General features: G+C 51.2%; 2 protein-coding genes across 6 annotated transcripts; both read right to left on the minus strand.

Annotated features, from left to right (window-relative positions):
- Positions 1–1,038: 1,038 nt before the first annotated feature.
- On the minus strand, positions 1,039–7,983 carry CRYGS (crystallin gamma S). Of its 2 annotated transcripts, none has more exons than XM_079315684.1 (3): positions 7,717–7,983; positions 2,793–3,035; positions 1,039–1,352 (listed from the first exon to the last, which is right to left on the minus strand). In XM_079315684.1, the coding sequence occupies exons 1-3, from the start codon at positions 7,852–7,854 to the stop codon at positions 1,080–1,082; spliced, it is 654 nt and encodes a 217-aa protein (XP_079171810.1). In that variant the 5' UTR covers positions 7,855–7,983; the 3' UTR covers positions 1,039–1,079. The 2 variants fall into 2 exon arrangements, with proteins under 2 accessions (XP_079171810.1, XP_079171811.1); XM_079315685.1 differs by lacking the exon at positions 7,717–7,983 and adding an exon at positions 6,429–7,621.
- A 259-nt stretch (positions 7,984–8,242) lies between these two features.
- TBCCD1 (TBCC domain containing 1) lies at positions 8,243–17,097 on the minus strand. 4 transcript variants are annotated; one of them, XM_079315375.1, is made up of 7 exons: positions 16,748–17,097; positions 16,523–16,672; positions 15,131–15,497; positions 13,996–14,182; positions 12,410–12,907; positions 9,251–9,426; positions 8,245–8,693 (listed from the first exon to the last, which is right to left on the minus strand). In XM_079315375.1, exons 1-6 carry the CDS (start codon positions 17,081–17,083, stop codon positions 9,297–9,299), a joined length of 1,668 nt encoding a protein of 555 aa, XP_079171501.1. In that variant the 5' UTR covers positions 17,084–17,097; the 3' UTR covers positions 8,245–8,693; positions 9,251–9,296. The 4 variants fall into 4 exon arrangements, 2 of the variants coding, with proteins under 2 accessions (XP_079171500.1, XP_079171501.1); XR_013775492.1 differs by lacking the exon at positions 8,245–8,693 and adding an exon at positions 9,540–10,018 and having other exon boundaries at positions 9,286–9,426; XM_079315374.1 differs by having other exon boundaries at positions 8,243–8,693; positions 16,523–17,095.
- Positions 17,098–17,102: the final 5 nt, after the last annotated feature.

Here is a 17,102-nt window from a genome sequence, read left to right on the forward strand (position 1 = left end):
AGGCCCCTCGGCTCCGTGTGCAAGCCGGCTGCAGGTCCCCGGGGGTCGCAGGGGAAGAGTGCCCAGCCATCAGTTATTTCTGCCCGCGAGGCTGTGCCTGGGACCTCCCCCTCCTCTGGCAGCACCGGGCTAAGTGGGATGTTCCTGGTGGCAAACTGGGCTAACTGGGAGCCCCCTCTGCTCCTGGCACATCTCAGGTGTGCTAGGAGCTCTTCCTGCCCTTCAGAATCGAGAGGAATGTCGGATTTGTCTTTACAAATAAGCTGCGGGTCTGCTGGTAGGTAAGGCTAGCACTGAGACATAAAAGAAACTATGGGAAGGATTCCACTGATTGATGAATGGGAAAAGATATTTGCCTTTACAAACAAACTGTAGGTTCGCTTATAAATGAAACTGGATATTGGAATATGAAAGAAGCAATGGGGGAAAACCATGAATTCTATAAGAATTAAAAATTAAAAGGGGAGGTTATACATTAGAGGGGAATCTCAGGTATCAGGTATTCTAGGGAGTCTGTGCCTCTCAAGTACCTCAAGGGAAAGAGAGGGAAAAGCAGCAGGGGAATTGGGATAAAAGGAGGCTGAGTCCTCCAAAAATCTGAGAGATCCCAGGAGAATGGCCCATGGCCTCTCCCTTTACTCGAGTAAAGCAAAAAGGACTCCTCTGTCTCCTTTTTGGACATAAACCTCTGGTGTTTGTGGATTCATTCTCCTGACAGGATCACGCAGCAGCCCCCTCCCAGAGGCACTCACTGCCTCTATCCACACCCAGCCCGCTCTCTTGCTTCCAGCGGTGCCAAGCCCCAGTTTAGTAGCTGGATCCCTCGCTCACACCTCCCACTCTGGGCTGCCAGGCTCCCCAGCACTCGGGGTGGCTTTTCCCTACAGGAGCAGTGGGACAGAGGGGATGGGGATGGGGACAGGGGCTGACAGTGAGGTAGGGGATGTTCTACCCAGAGAAAGCCCCGCTCCACCCCATCTGCCCCTCGCACGCAAATCCCGGGAATAATCAGGACAAGGCGGAGCTGAGCGAGTCAGTTGCTTTATTGGGGGGGTGTGTCAGCCCTGTGACGGGGCTGGTCACTCGGAGATGCTGCGGAAGGACTGGACGGCGGGGCTGGCCGCGCCCCACTCCACGGGCTTGCGGTACTCCCCCTTGGGCAGCACGTACTGCCGGCCCCGGTAGTTGGGGTGCTCGTAGAACACCCAGACGCCCTCCAGCACCCTGCAGGCGTGCACCTCACGCATGTGCCACTCCTCCATGATGGAGGGGCAGTCTTCGGTGGCTTCGAACATCTGCCCGCCAAAATCTCCCTTCTCGAACACCTGGATGTGGCCTCGGCCTCCGCTTGGCTGGAAAAAAAAAAAAAAAAAATCATAGAGTCGTGGAATGGTTTGGGTTGGAAGGGATTTAAAGATCATTCAGTTCTACTTCCCACAGGTTCCCCCAAGCCCCATCTAACCCAGCCTTGGATACTTTCAGGGATGGAGCAGCCTCAGCTTCTCTGGTGACTTCACCAGAGCATTGCATGGAGTCCTGATATATCCCAGCTCTGACACAGAGGCAGAGTTAGCACCAGGACAGGGCTGAAATCCCACATCAGCCTCCAAAAGCACAGGGGGAAGCAGCTGGGGCAGGTTGAACAGAGCATCACATACAGAGCAGCTCCAGCTCACAGCCCATAGTGGGGAGGAAGGCAGGGATGAGGATGGGTGAGCAGCACCAGGATTGCTCCATGTGAGCATCAGAGAGCCAGACCCCCCTCCAGTCCCCTCTGCTCTGGGCTGGGAGGACTTTAATGAGCTGCTGACTCCGTGCTGCTGTGGAGATACCAGGTGGATGTGCAGGATAAAGCTCCCACATTTCATCCAGGTGGAGGAAGCTGTGCTGCTCTTACATCTCACTCCATGCCTTAAGCCAGATCAGTGATCTGAACGGGCTGGAAATTCTCCCTGCTCCCTGAAAAGGGATTTAGACCCAGCTCAAACAGGCTCAGAGAGGTGTTAGATTCCCAGAAAAGCAAAACCCGTTCTCAGATTTTTTTTGTGGGAATTCACAGCTGTGCTCCAAGCCAGCAAACCTGTGGATCACCAGTGTCTGCCCCACTAGTGGCAAAACCGCAGCAGCAGCAGCAGCACCAATCCACACTTCATCCACAATCCCAGTTTTAAAGGATGCTCCACCCCATAGGCTTCCTAAAGGGATCATTGCCTCTGTTCCTTTCTCCCCATCATCAGTCAGGAGAGGATGAGCACACCTCCTGTGCTCTTGTAGTACCAGGAGGCACCAGGCTGCTCCAAGGAGGGCTCCAAGCATCCCTCTCATCTCTGGGCACTCCAGGGCTTGGTCTATCCATGCCCAGAGGGGTTTGGTGACACAGATTCAGTTCCCTGTATCAGAAGAGGGTCCTGGCTTGCATTCCAAATGTTCCTGCAAAACCTACATTCCACTGTTACAGGCCTGTTGGATCAGTAGGTTACACACCAGGGAAAAGGCAAGGGGCAAACTTTGAAGCAACCTACCTGGGCACTGAAATCCCTAAAGTAACATGCTGATAAAAACCACACTGCTGTTCCTATGGAAACTCACCCACCCTCCAAGTGATTTGCCTTTCCCCACTGCCATCCAGAGTGGGACACATTCACCTGGTCCCCACACCCCACACCCTGCTGCTCCCAGAGCAAACCCCCTGCAGCCCCCCCCATGTGGTTCCCCAGGATGAGGGGCACCCTGCCCCACCCTCCCAGGCTGGGTGCAGAGGACAGCATCCCCTGGCACGGGGTGACACCTACGATCTGGATGTACTTGCAGGAGCCCAGGCGGTCGTTGAGGCCCATCCAGTGGTGGTAGTCAGGATACTCCCCGTGGGTCAGCACATACATGTTGCCAGCATAGTTGGGCCTCTCGTAGGCCACCCAGGTGCCCCCATCCACACGGATGGAGTTGCAGCGGCTCAGGTAGGTGTGGAAATCGGGGCAGTCGCTGTCGCACTCGTAGTAGCGGCCCAGGAAGTTCTTGTCTTCATAGAAGGTGACCTGAAATGAGCAGAGAGAGGGGGGAGAGTGGGGAGGTTGCTCGTTATATTCCAGCCACATCACTGCAGGGAATACCTGGAAGCAGAGCCCTCGAGATATCAGGAATCATCAAGGGCCAGCTGCAGTCAGTCACATTAATTCACCTGTCTGGCCACAGTGCCTCCAGCTGCCACCAGTGTTCTGCTCCCACAGAGAAGTCCCTGTCCTTTTTCCAGCAAAACACTATCAAAACAATTCCCTCCCACCTTCTCTAGATCAGGGGTTACTGAATTATGGTCAGAGAGCTGCGAGAAGTCAATGGAATGCACAAAGCAGGTTTCTGGGAACATGGGTGAGTCTGGCAGCACTGGGTTAGCAGTTGCATTTGATGCCTTTAGAGGGCTTTTCAAGCCTTCATGGTTCCATGATTTCCTTTATATTGACTCACCAAGGGTTTGCAGCAAGATCTTTACTGATAAGGGGGTGGAAAACTCTCTTTCCTCCCAGGTAATTTCTTCCAGCCCATCCTTGTTTCCACTTGAACAACCCAAAACTTCCTTTTTCTAAACTCACTGCCCAAAGCTGGACATCCCACAAGCTTTGCCCATGCCAGGAAAAACTAAGTGAGAATTCCATGTGCATGGTGGGTAGTACTTTTATGGTTATCCAAGGATTATATTTGCAGCTGGCTTGTTCTGCTTTGATTGCTGCAAGTCCACAAAACTTCTGACAAATTCACAATCCATCATTTCCCCACATTTCTTTCCCAAGAGCTGCTCTGTAGCCAGGTTGCTGATCCCAAAGCATTTTATCCTTGATCACAACCTGGCTTGAAATGGGAGCTGATGAGTGAATCCCATTCCTCCCACCAGAGGCATCACCCAGCCAGGCAGCCCTGGAGAGGAGACCCAGCTTTACTCAAAATCCCTCTGTGGAAATATTGCCAAGCCTTAGACCAGACCAGTCCTTTCTCCAGCCCCATTTTTAGGTCCTCCCAGGTGACAACTACTCATCAAACATTGCTCTTCTCCAAGAGGATTCCCAAACCATCACATCTATCACATCTCTTGCTTGCTCACGGCACTACATGGGCTAGAGAGAATTTTTCTGGCCACACCCAACATGCAGTGTTCCAAAATATATGTTTCCCTTTTTTATTTTTTCCATAGTTTGATTATTAAGATACATGCCCATCTGTTATACTTCACCTACAGTGCTTTGGCTACTGCTATTGATGTAACCTCCCTGCTCTTAAAATATAATTCATTCTCAGTGTTTCAACCCAAATCCAGGACAACTCACTCACTTTTTAACATTTGTTTTGTGCTAAAAGTTAAATTAGCCAGAGTTTTCCTGGAGCTGGTTGCTCAGTGTGTCCCACCAGCCTGACCAGGGGATCTGGGGATTCAGACTGATCATGTGAGGATTCATGCTCTTGATTTTTGTGGTCTGTTACTTGACATTTATTAGGATAATGTTATTTTCCTCTTAATTTCAAGGACTGATCTGCCATCATGAAAGGTACAAAACAAACTGTCTGCTAACATCCTGAGCAAGCTCTTCCCAATTCCCACTTCCTGGGCAGAGGGAATCTGGAAGAGCTCAAGGCCAGGCTGGATGGGGCTTGGAGCAACCTGAGCTAGTGGAAGGTGTCCATTCCCATGGAAAGGGCTGGAACTGGATGGGCTTTAATGTCCTTTCCTATCCAAACCACTCTGGGATTCAGAGCTCCTTCTCCACCCAGCCTTACACAACCAAAATGGAGCAAAGCTTCCTGATGTTTCCAGGGTGGGGCATTTTCCCTGTACTTACAAAACCACAAAGCCAAAGAAATCCAAAGGTACATTAAGGATATGACTGTTCCTGTAGAACTGTGTCCAATCAAAGTGCTGCTCTTGGTTTAATCTCAGAATTTAAGGGATCCTGCCCACCCATTCTCCAGCACAGCCCTTCAGACACACCCTCAGCTGGTTTCAGACCTTCTCTCCCCAGCTTCCCTGCATGGATTTGGACACCAACAGAGTAGCTTGATGTTTTCACCCATAAAATAAAAATAAAATTTAAAAAAGAAGAAAACTCATTAAAAATATCCAGTAGTGCCTCCTCTGTTGGCAGTGATCCCTTTCCAGGGCGGATCGCTCACCAGGACTGTGAGAAATGGTGTTTAAATCCCTACATTGCCCTTTTCTTCTCCCTGGAATGTGGTGAACAAAAGCACAGCACAGAGGAATAGGAGATAACTCCTGCTGGCCACCTTGCTGCCCCACAGCAGCACATATCCATGAATTCCCTGTGGTACACTCCGAGAGGACACAGCTTTTGGCAGGGGAAAGGCAGAATGCGCTCAAGGCTTTCCAAGCTGGCAGGAGACTCAAGGGTGGATCAGCTGTAGTTCCTCAGCACCATTTTTAAGCTCAGGTACAGAAAGTTTGCACCCTGGGATCTGGGAGCCACCAGCACATCCTCTTCAGCTTCCCAGAGCAGCAGCCCAGCCCCTGAGAGCCACAGAGCTGAAGGATATGGAAGAGCCATGGCATTGCCCACTGCCTCCAAACCCACTGTGCCTCCAAACCCCTGGGGTCTCACAGCCTTCACAGGCTGAAAGGAACCCAGCCCAAAAGCCAAACCCAGATGAAGCTCTTCCTGCAACCCCCTAAGAGTGTTTGACATTCCATAAAGGACACTGGCCCGAGTCCTCACCTTTCTTTCCTTTTCCATCTGTTTCTCCCTGCCCAGTCCCAGACCCAGTACAAGTTCTGTGGGATCAGCCAGCTCAGCTCTGCTAAAGCCAAGCCTGAGGAGCTGGATCCCCACCTGAGATGCACTCCAGCTGAAGCTGGGCTTCCCAACCTACCTCCTCCAATTTGTCATCCCTGCCGATCGCACCGAATCCCGTCAGTGAGCATCCCTCAGGGAACACTGTTCCCTTCGGTGCCATGGCATCACCCAGGACTCCTTCTGTCTCAGCACAGCAAAGGGATGTGGCAGCTCTGCTGGTGCTGGCAGTCAGGTTGTCCCAAAGCTCCAAGGGAGCCCTCCATGAGACTCTGCTCTGCAAGCACAGCCATTCCCGGCTGGCACAGACCCCTCCACCCCGATTTACAAGGCATCAGACCCTGCTCATTTAGATTGAGAACCATTTCAAAATGCCTCCTCACCAGTCACTGTGCTTGACTCCATCCTCTGGCAGAGCCACACCTAGAGGAACCAGCCAAAAGCTGGGGAAACCCTTGGGAGGGCTCAGCTCCAGCTTCCCTCCACGTGAGGAGGGATTTCAAGCATATCCCCCATCCCACGCCCTGACAGAGGGGAAAGCTGTCAGCAGAGCAAAGAAAACAAAGTTTCCCCACAATCCATCCCTGTGAAATTGTGCACTTTTAGCCAAAATCATGAATACACTGCAAATCAACTTACCTTGGTTCCAGCTCTGGACATTTTCCGTTCCAGCCAAGCTCCCCTGTGCCGGAGGAACGTCAGCAGCTGTTACAAACAGCCAGGATCCGAGGTGCCCTTTTTATAACGGGCTTGTTTTAAACCAGACAGCCGCTTTGTCATGAGAATGGGATCCAAAAATTGAGTCAGTGATTCTGAGGCTATAGCCGATTTCCAGAAAAGCAAACAGGATTATGGAATAAAGGAAGGCTTCGCCATCCTCCCTTTGTTACCATTTGCTGAGTCAGAACACCAAAACTCTGCCAAATGCACTCAAAACACCCAGCCCCCCTGCCAAGTCCGGGAGGACGGGTGGTAATTTGGCTGCTCCCTCCCTTCCAAGCTTGTTAAACAAGAAGGAATCCTCCTTGGCTCTTAGAGACCCACCCCATTTGTAAGGAGGGCGCATGACATTTGTCAGGGTATGTCCCAGTGCAGTGAAGGATGCAGTAAAGGAGTGATAAACAAGTGCTCAGAGCAGACACCAGAGGCTTGCAAAGACCAGATCTGCATTGAAAACTCTCAATGGGAACATCTGGGCAGCAAAGAGGCTGCAGATTTTGCTGGGACACCCTCAACTGGAGCTGCACTGCTCCAAACACCTCCTGAGAGAGAGGGAAAGGATGTGTGGCCACCACCCGTCCCAACAAAGTGAGTGATTTCACACATCAAACGATGCTCAGATTCCTGGCTGTCCCTGCAGGTGTCACAAATCCAACTCCCAGCTCTCAGCCCAGCACCTGAGGTTGGAGCAGAGTTTTCCCTTCGGCCACACTCCGGCCCTCAGAGCGGGCAGGCCGAGGATCACCGGCTTCCACAGCCACCCCCCCGCCAGTGCATTATGAAAAACCACCTCTGCAGCTATTCACTGCCCCAGCCCAAAGGCTTAGTGAGACAAAGGGACACGAATTTGGCACAGCAGCGCCCGAAACACGCAGCCCCTCTTTCAAATCTGTCAGGACAAGCACTCTCGCAACAGCAGCTCTGTAAATGCAGGCAGATGGGAGAGCCCGGGGCACACACACTCAGCAGCTGCTCCTCTTCCCATTTTAGGAGCCTTGAATCACCCAGAGCTGTTGCTGTCACTGAGGCCACTTGGGTTGATTTAGTTTTTAATTCCTGAAGATCAGAGTCCAAGCACAAGCTGGGTTCTATCAGCAGGTTCACAGCTCAAAGCTGTGGTCACTTTGCACATCCCTCCTTTTGAGGTTGGTTAAATACAATAAACTCATCTTACATAAATAGAATAAATATAACAAACTCACCTCACCTGCCTGCCCAGGAGCCAAGGGAGACCTTCACAGGAATTCTGAGGCTGTGCAGCCTCCAGAGCACAGTGCCTTCCCCTCACTCTCAGCTTAGATGGCTCTTCCCTAGGCACCACCAGCTGCTGCCTCCACTCATCCATGCAATGCCTTTGCCTATTTTCCAAGCTTATTTAGGTGCTCAGCTATGAGCACATGTCCCCAAAACACACCCCACCAGCACACAAGAATGGTGCTTATTCAAGCTGATAATCTTTATGAAAATTATGAGAGATAGGAATAGAGCTTGTACCCAAACCTCATGCCAGGGCAGCCTTCAAAACCTTCAGCTCCATGGCTGAAGTTTACAGGAGTTTTACTTTCAGCCTGGCAGGACTTACTTTTTTTTTTTTTTTGCCCCACTTTTCTCATAAATTAGCAGCTTCTCTCTCTGACAGGTTCACATTTCATTAAGATAAAAGATGTTGTGTCCCTCCAAGACCAACCGTTCAGGTAAAACCCCTTCCCCAAGACACGTGCCAGGTTTAGCCAACAAATCTGGTTTATTGACATTTGTCAAAATGATGCAACTATATACAAAAATTAATCTTCAAAAAGTGCTATCTTCATATAATTTTTTTTTAATAAAAAAATTAAACATTTCTTTTTCACATTTCTAAAAACAGCACCACTTGTTTGTACCATGAGGATGCAGGTGATGCCCAGAGCCTGCATCCAGCTTTGTCCCAGGCAACCTGGTGTGCTGGGCACTGACTGGTGACAGCCCTACAACTAGGCACATTTCATCTTCCCCCAGTGCCAGGCACCTCTCAGACACCAGCAGGATGGCTTCAGCACATTCCTGGGAAGGCAGGAATCCTACAGGAGCTGGGCAGTCCAATCCACACCAGGGCTGGGTGTTGGATCCAGTGGGTGCAGGTGGGATGGCCACAAAGTCTTCATCAGAACTGGGCTGAGTGCATCAATGCCTGCTCCCAGAGCTCTGGAACAAAATAAAATGAGACAATTTTATTTCTAATACCAGCAAAGAAAAAGTAGTTCAAAGGCTAAATCAAAAATAAAACTAATTTCTAGTAGTTTGAAACATGCCATGGCAGAACACAAAAGTGCAGGTCTCCAGCTCCTAAACCCCTTCTGCTTGGGAAGAGTGGGAATTATCCAAAGTCTCATTGAAAGAATGACCCAAAGTCTCACTCAACTCTCTTTAGCAAAAAGTGAGATGGGAAGACATCAATACAGTTTCTTTGAAAGAGCAGCTATTCCAATCAGTTTTATATCACATTCTGTGCAATATGCCCATCTGCCTTGCAGCTGCCTCCAGCAAATCAAACTTGACAACAAGGCAGTGCTGAGGACACAGATTTCACCTGAAAATAGGTTTTGACAGCCAAGTAAAAACTAAACCCAAATGCCAAGCTCTTGTGAGAACACTTACTCAACAAACTCCTGCTTTTCCTACCTCTGCCTTGGCTGTGCACACAAACATGGGACAATTCTTGGGGGGAGAGAAGAAGGAAGAGAAGGAGGCCTTTTACTCACCTCCCTTTGCTTCTGCTGCCCAGGAATGTTGTCCTGCCCAGGAATGTCATCCTGCTGCCTGCTTGGAGCCCGTGGCAGGAGGGACCAGGCTGTCCAGCTGCTGCCTGTTCCCTGTCTGAACCAGCCACTCATAGAATTTGTTTTCTACCACTGCCTGCAACTGTTTCCTCTGATGCCTGAAACAGAAACATCAGCAGGGAAATATGGAAAAATCACATTTATTTACAGTACTCCAAACAAGCCTCCTTGGATCCTGAACCTCACAGAGACAACCAGAAAAGGTTTTTACCAGGTGAATGTGATGATAATGAAACCCCAAAGGCAGAACCTGGAGGAGTTGGAGAAGTCACACCAAATTCCCCATCCCACCCTGCTCCAGAGCTGCCTCCACTTTCCCCTCAGGGAAAACTGAAAAACTGTCTGAAAAGGGAGAAAACCAAGATTAGCAACCAATGCTTAAACACTAAAGACATGAAATTCTGTTCTGACAGCACCAGAGAGGATGGAGATCAGAGAAAAAATGCACCTATAAACACACCTCACATCATTCCTGGTGCTAATTGAGCTTTTGAGGTATTTTAGGCAAGCCCAGCAGGGTGGGCCACTCAGCTCAGGCCAACTGGCACTGGTCAGATGTACAAATGCATCTCCAGAACAGCATCCCAAGCCTCTGGGATCAGCTCACATCTGCAATTTCTTAAGCTAAAGGTGGCACGAGTGTTGAATAGCTCCTGATGGACTTCCTCAAGGAGTTCACACAACTCATTTCTGAATACCAATGAAATATGAACATTTTTCAGTATGCTGCAGATTTTATGTGAGTTTGCCTTGAACCCATTCCTAATTTGATGTGCTGACCCCATTTTGTACTGGGAAAAGCAGGAAACCAGCTCCAGAAGAGACCACAAAGGTGATCAGAGGGATAGAGCACCCCTCCTCTAAGGAAAGGCTGGGAGATTTGGAATTGTTCAGCCTGGAGAAGAGAAGCTTTGGGGTGAAATCATGGTGGCCTTCCAGTGCCTGAATGAGCTACAAAACTCTTTCCAGGAGCCTGCAGTGACAGCACAAGGGGGAATGGCTTCAAACTGCAAGAGGGCAGGGTCAGATGGGATATTAGGAAGGAATTCTTCCCTGTGAGGGTGCCCAGAGAAGCTGTGGCTGCCCCTGGATCCCTGGCAGTGTCCAAGGCCAGGTGGGACAGGGCTTGGAGCAACCTGGGATAGTGGAAGGTGTCCCTGCCCATGGCAGGGGCTGGAATCTGCTTGGGTTTTTAAGGTCCCTTCCAGTTCAGGCCATTCTATTCAGTTTTGTCCCACTCACCCTCAGACAGGCTCCATGTATCCACATCCTTTTTTCAAGTTAAGGCTGCTGTCTGTATGTTCTCTTCCATTTGAGCCACTCCCCAAAAAGCAGCGTTCTGGAACACAAACTAACCCAAATTCCTCCCCACTGAACACAAAGGCAGCCACTTCTTTCTTCCCTTGTGGATTTATCTTCTCCAAGAGCTTTTTCTCTACCTTGATCTGCTACTGACCCTGAAAGACTTTCTGTCTGATACGCTCAGAAAATGAATAAACAGGATTTTATGCTTTTGCAAGTTGTTCCTCAAGCTGTCTCCTTGGTCCTGTCTTATGGTGGTTTTACTTTCAGCCTGGCAGGATTTACATTCTTTTTTTTGCCCCACTTTCCTCAATCAGACAACTTCAACTTCTTGAAAGATGTCTTCTTATTTCTAACACTCTCTTTCACCTCCCCGCTTGAGCACAGCAGCTTTTTTCTTTCTACAAGCCTGATATCCTGTTTGCTCTAAGCTTCCTACTTGTCTCCCTCCTTGTTTCCCTGCCTGCAGGAGACAACAGACATTTTCCACTGTCAGCTACCCAGTTTCTTTTCAACAAGCTTCTAAACTTGCCAGAGTTCCCCCCCTTTTATGGAATAAGCAGCGAGCTCTTGCCTCCTGTGACTACAGCAGACGATGGCAAATCTAAGCACATCATCCCTATTTCCTCACAATTCTTTCACAGGAAGGTGCTGACCAAACACCTTCCCAAAACTGTGGTGGGAAGCAGCAGCCCTGGGAGAACAAGTGATGTTTGAAATGGGGTTTTATCCCCATTTTGTGCTTGCCAAGGAAGCTGGGCAGAGGATTGATTCCACGTGATCTGCTCCAGAGGAATTGAAAAGCTATGCCCACAAGGTGACTGCTGCATGTGCACATCCCAGCTCACCTCAGGAAGGGCTGGGACAGCCACTTACAGCTGCAATCCCAAGGTGAAGGTTGGGCTAACAGGGACCCCAGGCAGCTCAGGGTGCACACCCAGCCCTGGCCCAATCCAGGGCGGAACCCTCACCTAGGCACTGTCTGGGAATGCTTTTCCTGGAGTCTCACAACCATGCAACCATGAGAAAGCACCTCCTCAGGAGCAGCAGGAGCAAGGGAGGGGATTGTCCCCCTTCACTCCACTTGGTGTGTGCAGAGCTGCCTTCAGCTCTGGGATACCCAGCATAAAGTATCCTTGTACAATAAGGTATAAGGTACAAGGATGTACCACTGTTGGAATCCAGAGGAGGCCACAGAGGTGGAGCTGGAGCCCCTCTGCTCTGGAGCTAGGGGTGTTCACCTGGAGAAGGATTCAGGGAGACCTCAGAGCCCCTTCCAGTGCCCAAAGGAGCTCCAGAAGAGATGGAGAGGGATTATGGACAAGGGATGGAGGAACAGACAAGGGGGAATGGCTTCCCACTGCCAGAGGGCAGGGATAGATGGGATGTTGGGAAGAAATTCTTCCCTCTGAGGGTGGTAAAGCCCTGGCACAGGTTGCCCAGAGAGAGCTGCCCCATCCCTGAACTGTTCAAGGCCAGACTGGACAGGGCCTGGAGCAGCCTGGGATAGTGGAAGGTGTTCCATGGCAGGGAGTGGAACAGGATGAGCTTTAAGGTCCCTTCCAACCCAAAGCATCTTGGGATTCTACAACTCTGAGCTATGCCTGTGAGCATTACTCTTCCCACCTCACCAAGCAGAATTCCAGAATTGCTAATTACTAATGCTCTAGGACTGGCCTGCAAGACATGGCTCACACAACCCAACCCATCCTTCAAGGATTTCTGTGGAACCCCATCCAAGAACCCTGTGTCCAGGTGCCCTTCCTGGGGGTCACTCACCTGCTGAGCCCTGCCTCCTTCACCATGCGCTGCCACACCTGCACCTTCTGCTCCCGCTGACTCAGCACCTCCTGGTACTCCTGGGGGAGCCCCCCTGGGGTCTCTGTGGTGTCTCCTTCCATCTTGAAGGGAATCACAAAAGTGTAGAAGTCTGAGGGGGGCAGGAGCCGGAAGACGCTCATGTCACCACTGTCCCTGCACACCAGCATGGGGCTGTCCCAGTAGTTTGGCAGAGTGGCCAAGCCCACCTGAGCCATGTGGTCCTCCAGCATGGGATAATGGGTGTGGAAAGGGGCAAAGCTGACTGCCTGGTTCCCTGAGAGGATGAGGGGCTGCGTGGGTGTCAGCGTGTGGAAAGTGCAGCCGCTGGTGGACGAAAGGGACAAGCGATGGCAAACCACAATGACCTTGATGTTGTCACAGCTCTGCACGTGGACTGACGTCTCCACAGGGCCCAGCACAAAGGTGCTGTTCCTGCACTTCTCAATAGTCACAGATCTGCCAAAGAAATACACAAGCATTAGGGCTGGAAGGTGTGGAAACATGGTTTGTAAGGAGAGTGCAGAAGGCAATTCTCCTCAATGGATTACAAATGCACTGATTGCTGAGGAGTGCAGACAGCCTTGCCTGCCCAGTGAGGGTGGGGGTTATAAAAGAGTGAGCCAGGCAGCAAGTTGTAGATGCAGTTGGAGACCCAGAGTCTGCTGGCTGTGCTGTGAGGAGGAAGAGACATGCAGTCCTGCAAGGGATAAGGTTAGAAGATGCTGCGAGGGACAGACAGGGTCAGGCAGTCATGCAGAGAGGAGAGGGGCAGTCAGTGCTGTGTGGAGCTGCCTGTAAGAAAAGGAGTCAGTGGTGTGTGAAGCAGCTAATGAGGAAAGGTGTCAGTGCTGTGTGGAGCTGCCTGTGAGGAAAGGAGTCAGTACTGCCTGAGAGAAGCCCACTGAAATAAAGCATGAAAAGTTTTTAATTAAGGACTGATGATGGTGTCAGTCCAGTCTATCTCATAACTGCAACAGGAAGGAGCCTCCATCCAGTCCAAGGCAGGGTCACCTGCAGCAGGTGACACAGGAACATGTCCAGGTGGGTTTGGAATGTCTCCAGAGATGGAGACTCCATGTTCTCCCTGGGTAGAGCTGCAGTGCTCTGCCACCCTCAATGGAAGGAAGCTCTTCCTTATGCTGAAGTGAAACTTGTGTTTTAGCTTATGGCTATTGCTCCTTAGCCTGTCACTGGCACCACCCTCTGGCACTCCCTGGAGATCTCTATGGATCAATGGGATCCCCTCCCAGTCTGGTCCTCTCCAGACTAACCAGACCCAGCTCCCTCAGCCTTTCCTTGTCAGGGAGATGCTCCAGTCCTTTCATCATCTCTACCATCCACTGGGCCCTCTCAGGAGCTCCTTCCTGTGGAACCCAGACCTGAACACAGCCTCACAGGGCTGAGCAGAGGGGCAAGATCAATCCCTCACCTACTGGGAATGCTGCTCCTAATGCCCCCCCAGGACCCCACTGTCCTCCTGGCCCCCAGGACACACTTGTGGTCAGCCAGGAGCCCAGCTGTGCCCCAGCAGAAGCCAGACTCACCTCAGAGGGGACAGGAGGTAAATGAAGGACTCGTTGCAGCGATGGATTCTGATGTGAGCCCCCACCAGAGTGTCTGAGCTCTTGGCCAGGGTCTGCCTGTACACATGGCTCATGATCACCATGGGAGACACCTCTGGCACCACCCGGGCACTGCAGGCAATCTTGGCACTCCTGGTTGTTCCTTCCACTGCAAAACAAAGCCCACAAAAGTTCTGGGTCCAGCAATCCCTCAGGAAAATCATCAGCCCCAAAGTTTAAGGGATGGTACTTCCCACACCATCCACACCACCCTTGATGCCTCCTGGGCAGGTCAGCAGCACAAGGCACCAGAAATTTCATAAACTGAGGGACACTGAAGGATCAAAACCACTTCAAGATTACTTAGGAGCAGTCAGAGCCTCCCACAAGCTCCAGCCAGCCCCAAGCAAAGAATCTCCAGTTCCACAAGCCTGTTCCTGAACACAAGACTCAGCTTAGCAGGAAGACCCTGGGGACAAGTTTTAAGCAGGAATTGTGTGTTTTAAAAGGGAAATGCTCCAGGACACAATCCTTAAGCCCATCCCCATCCTTCCTAACCCACTGCCCTTCTTGGGATCTTGCAGTCAGAGAAACAAAATACTGAGGTAAATTCCTTCTCCTGAGATGGAAAGGTGCCTTTGTTCCACTGCCATGTCCCTGAAGGAGAGGGGCTGGATTGGGGACAAGAAAACCCAGACCCAGCCCACTGCCAGATCCCTGGTTAGCAACAGAAGCCAAATTCCCATTTCTAGGGGTTTTTTCCCCTAAATTTTATTTCTAGTATTTGTATTTATTTTTCTGCATTTCTAAATTTATTTCTGTATTTTTTACTCATTTCTCTATGCTTTAGTACTTCCATTTATTTCTACATTTCTGTATGCTTCTGCTTCTATTTTTCCACACTCCTACTTACCACATTTCTGTAAATTTCTATGTATTTATATTTTGCTCACATATTGTCATTTCCTCCCATATTTCTGCCTTCCATTTCTTCCACTTCCCACCAATGTTTCCCTATATTTCTGCCTTCCATTTCTTCCATTTCCCCGCCCAATGTCCCTCCATTTCCCCAATATTTCTACCTTCCCAAGAACAACTTCCCAGCAGTTTTTCCCACCTTGCTGTGCCCATGCCAGCTTTTTCCCAGCTTTGAGGCAGACAGTCATTCCCAAGGGATTAGGGCTGAGGGAGGAACGCAGCCAGCTCTCCAGCTTGGGCAGGGAGAAGGCTCTGGTCACCTTGGAATAGCCATTGTGGCCATGGCAGGGCTGCCTGAGGGCCAGCTCGTGGAGGGGCAGCACAGTGCCAGAATTGCTGACAGTGCCCTCCAGCAGGAAGCTGAGAGCACACACAGCTTCAAAGGACACCAGGCTGCTGCAGCTGGAATGGGAAGAGGCTGAGAGCTGCTCTGGCTCCAGCAGCAGCTCCAACATATCCAAGAGGTGGCTCTGAACAAAGGCAAGGTGCTCCTGGTCGTTCCAGTTCTGGAGGGGTAGGAAAAGATGCAAAGAGGTGAGTTCTCCCAAGCTCCATGAACATCATATATACAAATCCCTGCTTAAAATCCTTCTAGAAGAATGAAAACTACAATCCTGCTCACTCCTGCTGCTCTGCTCTCCCACAGGAAACACACGTCCCCCAAAAAACTCAAAAATTTCATTCCAACTCAAGTACCAAGTGTTTCCTTCTAGAGAGCAGCACCAGCTCTCCTACAGAACTACACAAATTCAGGCCACTGCTGCTGCTGGCATTTAAAGAGAGGAAACAAATCAATAGCTGACACTCAAAGTCTTGGAGCTGCTCCATTGGAAAATCCCTGCAACCCAATTCCCTGTTGCCTTCCAGGATAAAAAGTAGAGGATCATTTCTCCACAGCCAGTGCACAAATAAACCAAACCCTCTGAAAGAATCCTTACTCGAAATTCTAAAGTGCTCCTTTAGTGCTCCAAAAAAAAATCAGAAGAATGGAATTCTGGCAGAGCTTCATAAAGCTGAGTTTTGCTGGGCCAGAATTCCAGAGGTTTGCATGGCCTTACACAGGGTTGTAAATTATAATCCATTCTCCCACACAGGGACACAAGACACATCTAACTCACTCCTTCCTAAATACCTGACAGTATTTTAAAAGGAAACAGCATTTCCATGTGGTTGATCTACAGCTGAACAACCAACCCCCCTCTCAGAAACAGAAGGTGATGCCAAGGAACGCCCTGGGGTCCAAAATTCCAGATTGGATCATGGAAAAGGAGCATAAGGAGAACTTCATGCTTGACTAATAAAGCAAAAAGGCTGTCGCTTCTTAAAAAGACACTTGCCAAGACTCTTAGGGAATATTCAGTTGGCTTTGGACTCCAGGAAAGTCTCATGGAAAACACAACTGAGGAGCAGGAATTCTGCAGCTGGACCCTTGCTCACTCTTTGCTAGAGGTGAAACCTTCCCAGGAACACACCAGCCCCTTCCCAACCCCGCTCAAGGCAGTCCTGCAGGAGACCCCCAGGGCACGAGCACCTTATTGCCGCCGGCCGCTTTCCCGGGCAGGCTGGGAGCCTTGGTCCTGGGGCTGGGCCACTCGTCCCCGAGCAGAGAGCGCCGCAGGGAAACATTGTGGAGCTGCTGCACGTACAGGAAGAGCAGGAACTGCAGAGTGTCCACGGAGAGCTGCAGAGCGGGGAGAGACAGGGAGTCAGGCCGGGCCCCTGGGGCGCGCTCGGGGCTCCCCGCCCGGGCTCTTGCCTTGCTCCGCTCCCGCTCCAGCTCCTCGGCGCTGGCGCAGGCCGCCGCAGCCTCGGCCCAGCGCAGGCGGAGCGGCGGCGCGGGCCCGAGGAGGCCGCGGAAGAGCTCGAAGTAGAGCCAGGCGATGTCGCTGCTCAGCTGCAGCTTCCCGCAGGCGATGTGCCGCCAGGAGGGCCAGCGCAGCCGCGGGAAGCAGCCCTGCTCCGCCCGCGCGCGGGCGTAGGCGGCCGTCTTGCGGAGGTAGTACGGGGCGAGGCGGGCGGGCGGCGGGGCCGGGAGCGCTCCCACCAGGAACGGCTCCGTGCGCACCCACAGCCGCACCGGCCCCGCCGCCATGGCCGCCGCCACTTCCGGG

This window comes from Erithacus rubecula, assembly GCF_903797595.1.
Source record: "Erithacus rubecula genome assembly, chromosome: 11".
Lineage (NCBI taxonomy): Eukaryota > Metazoa > Chordata > Aves > Passeriformes > Muscicapidae > Erithacus > Erithacus rubecula.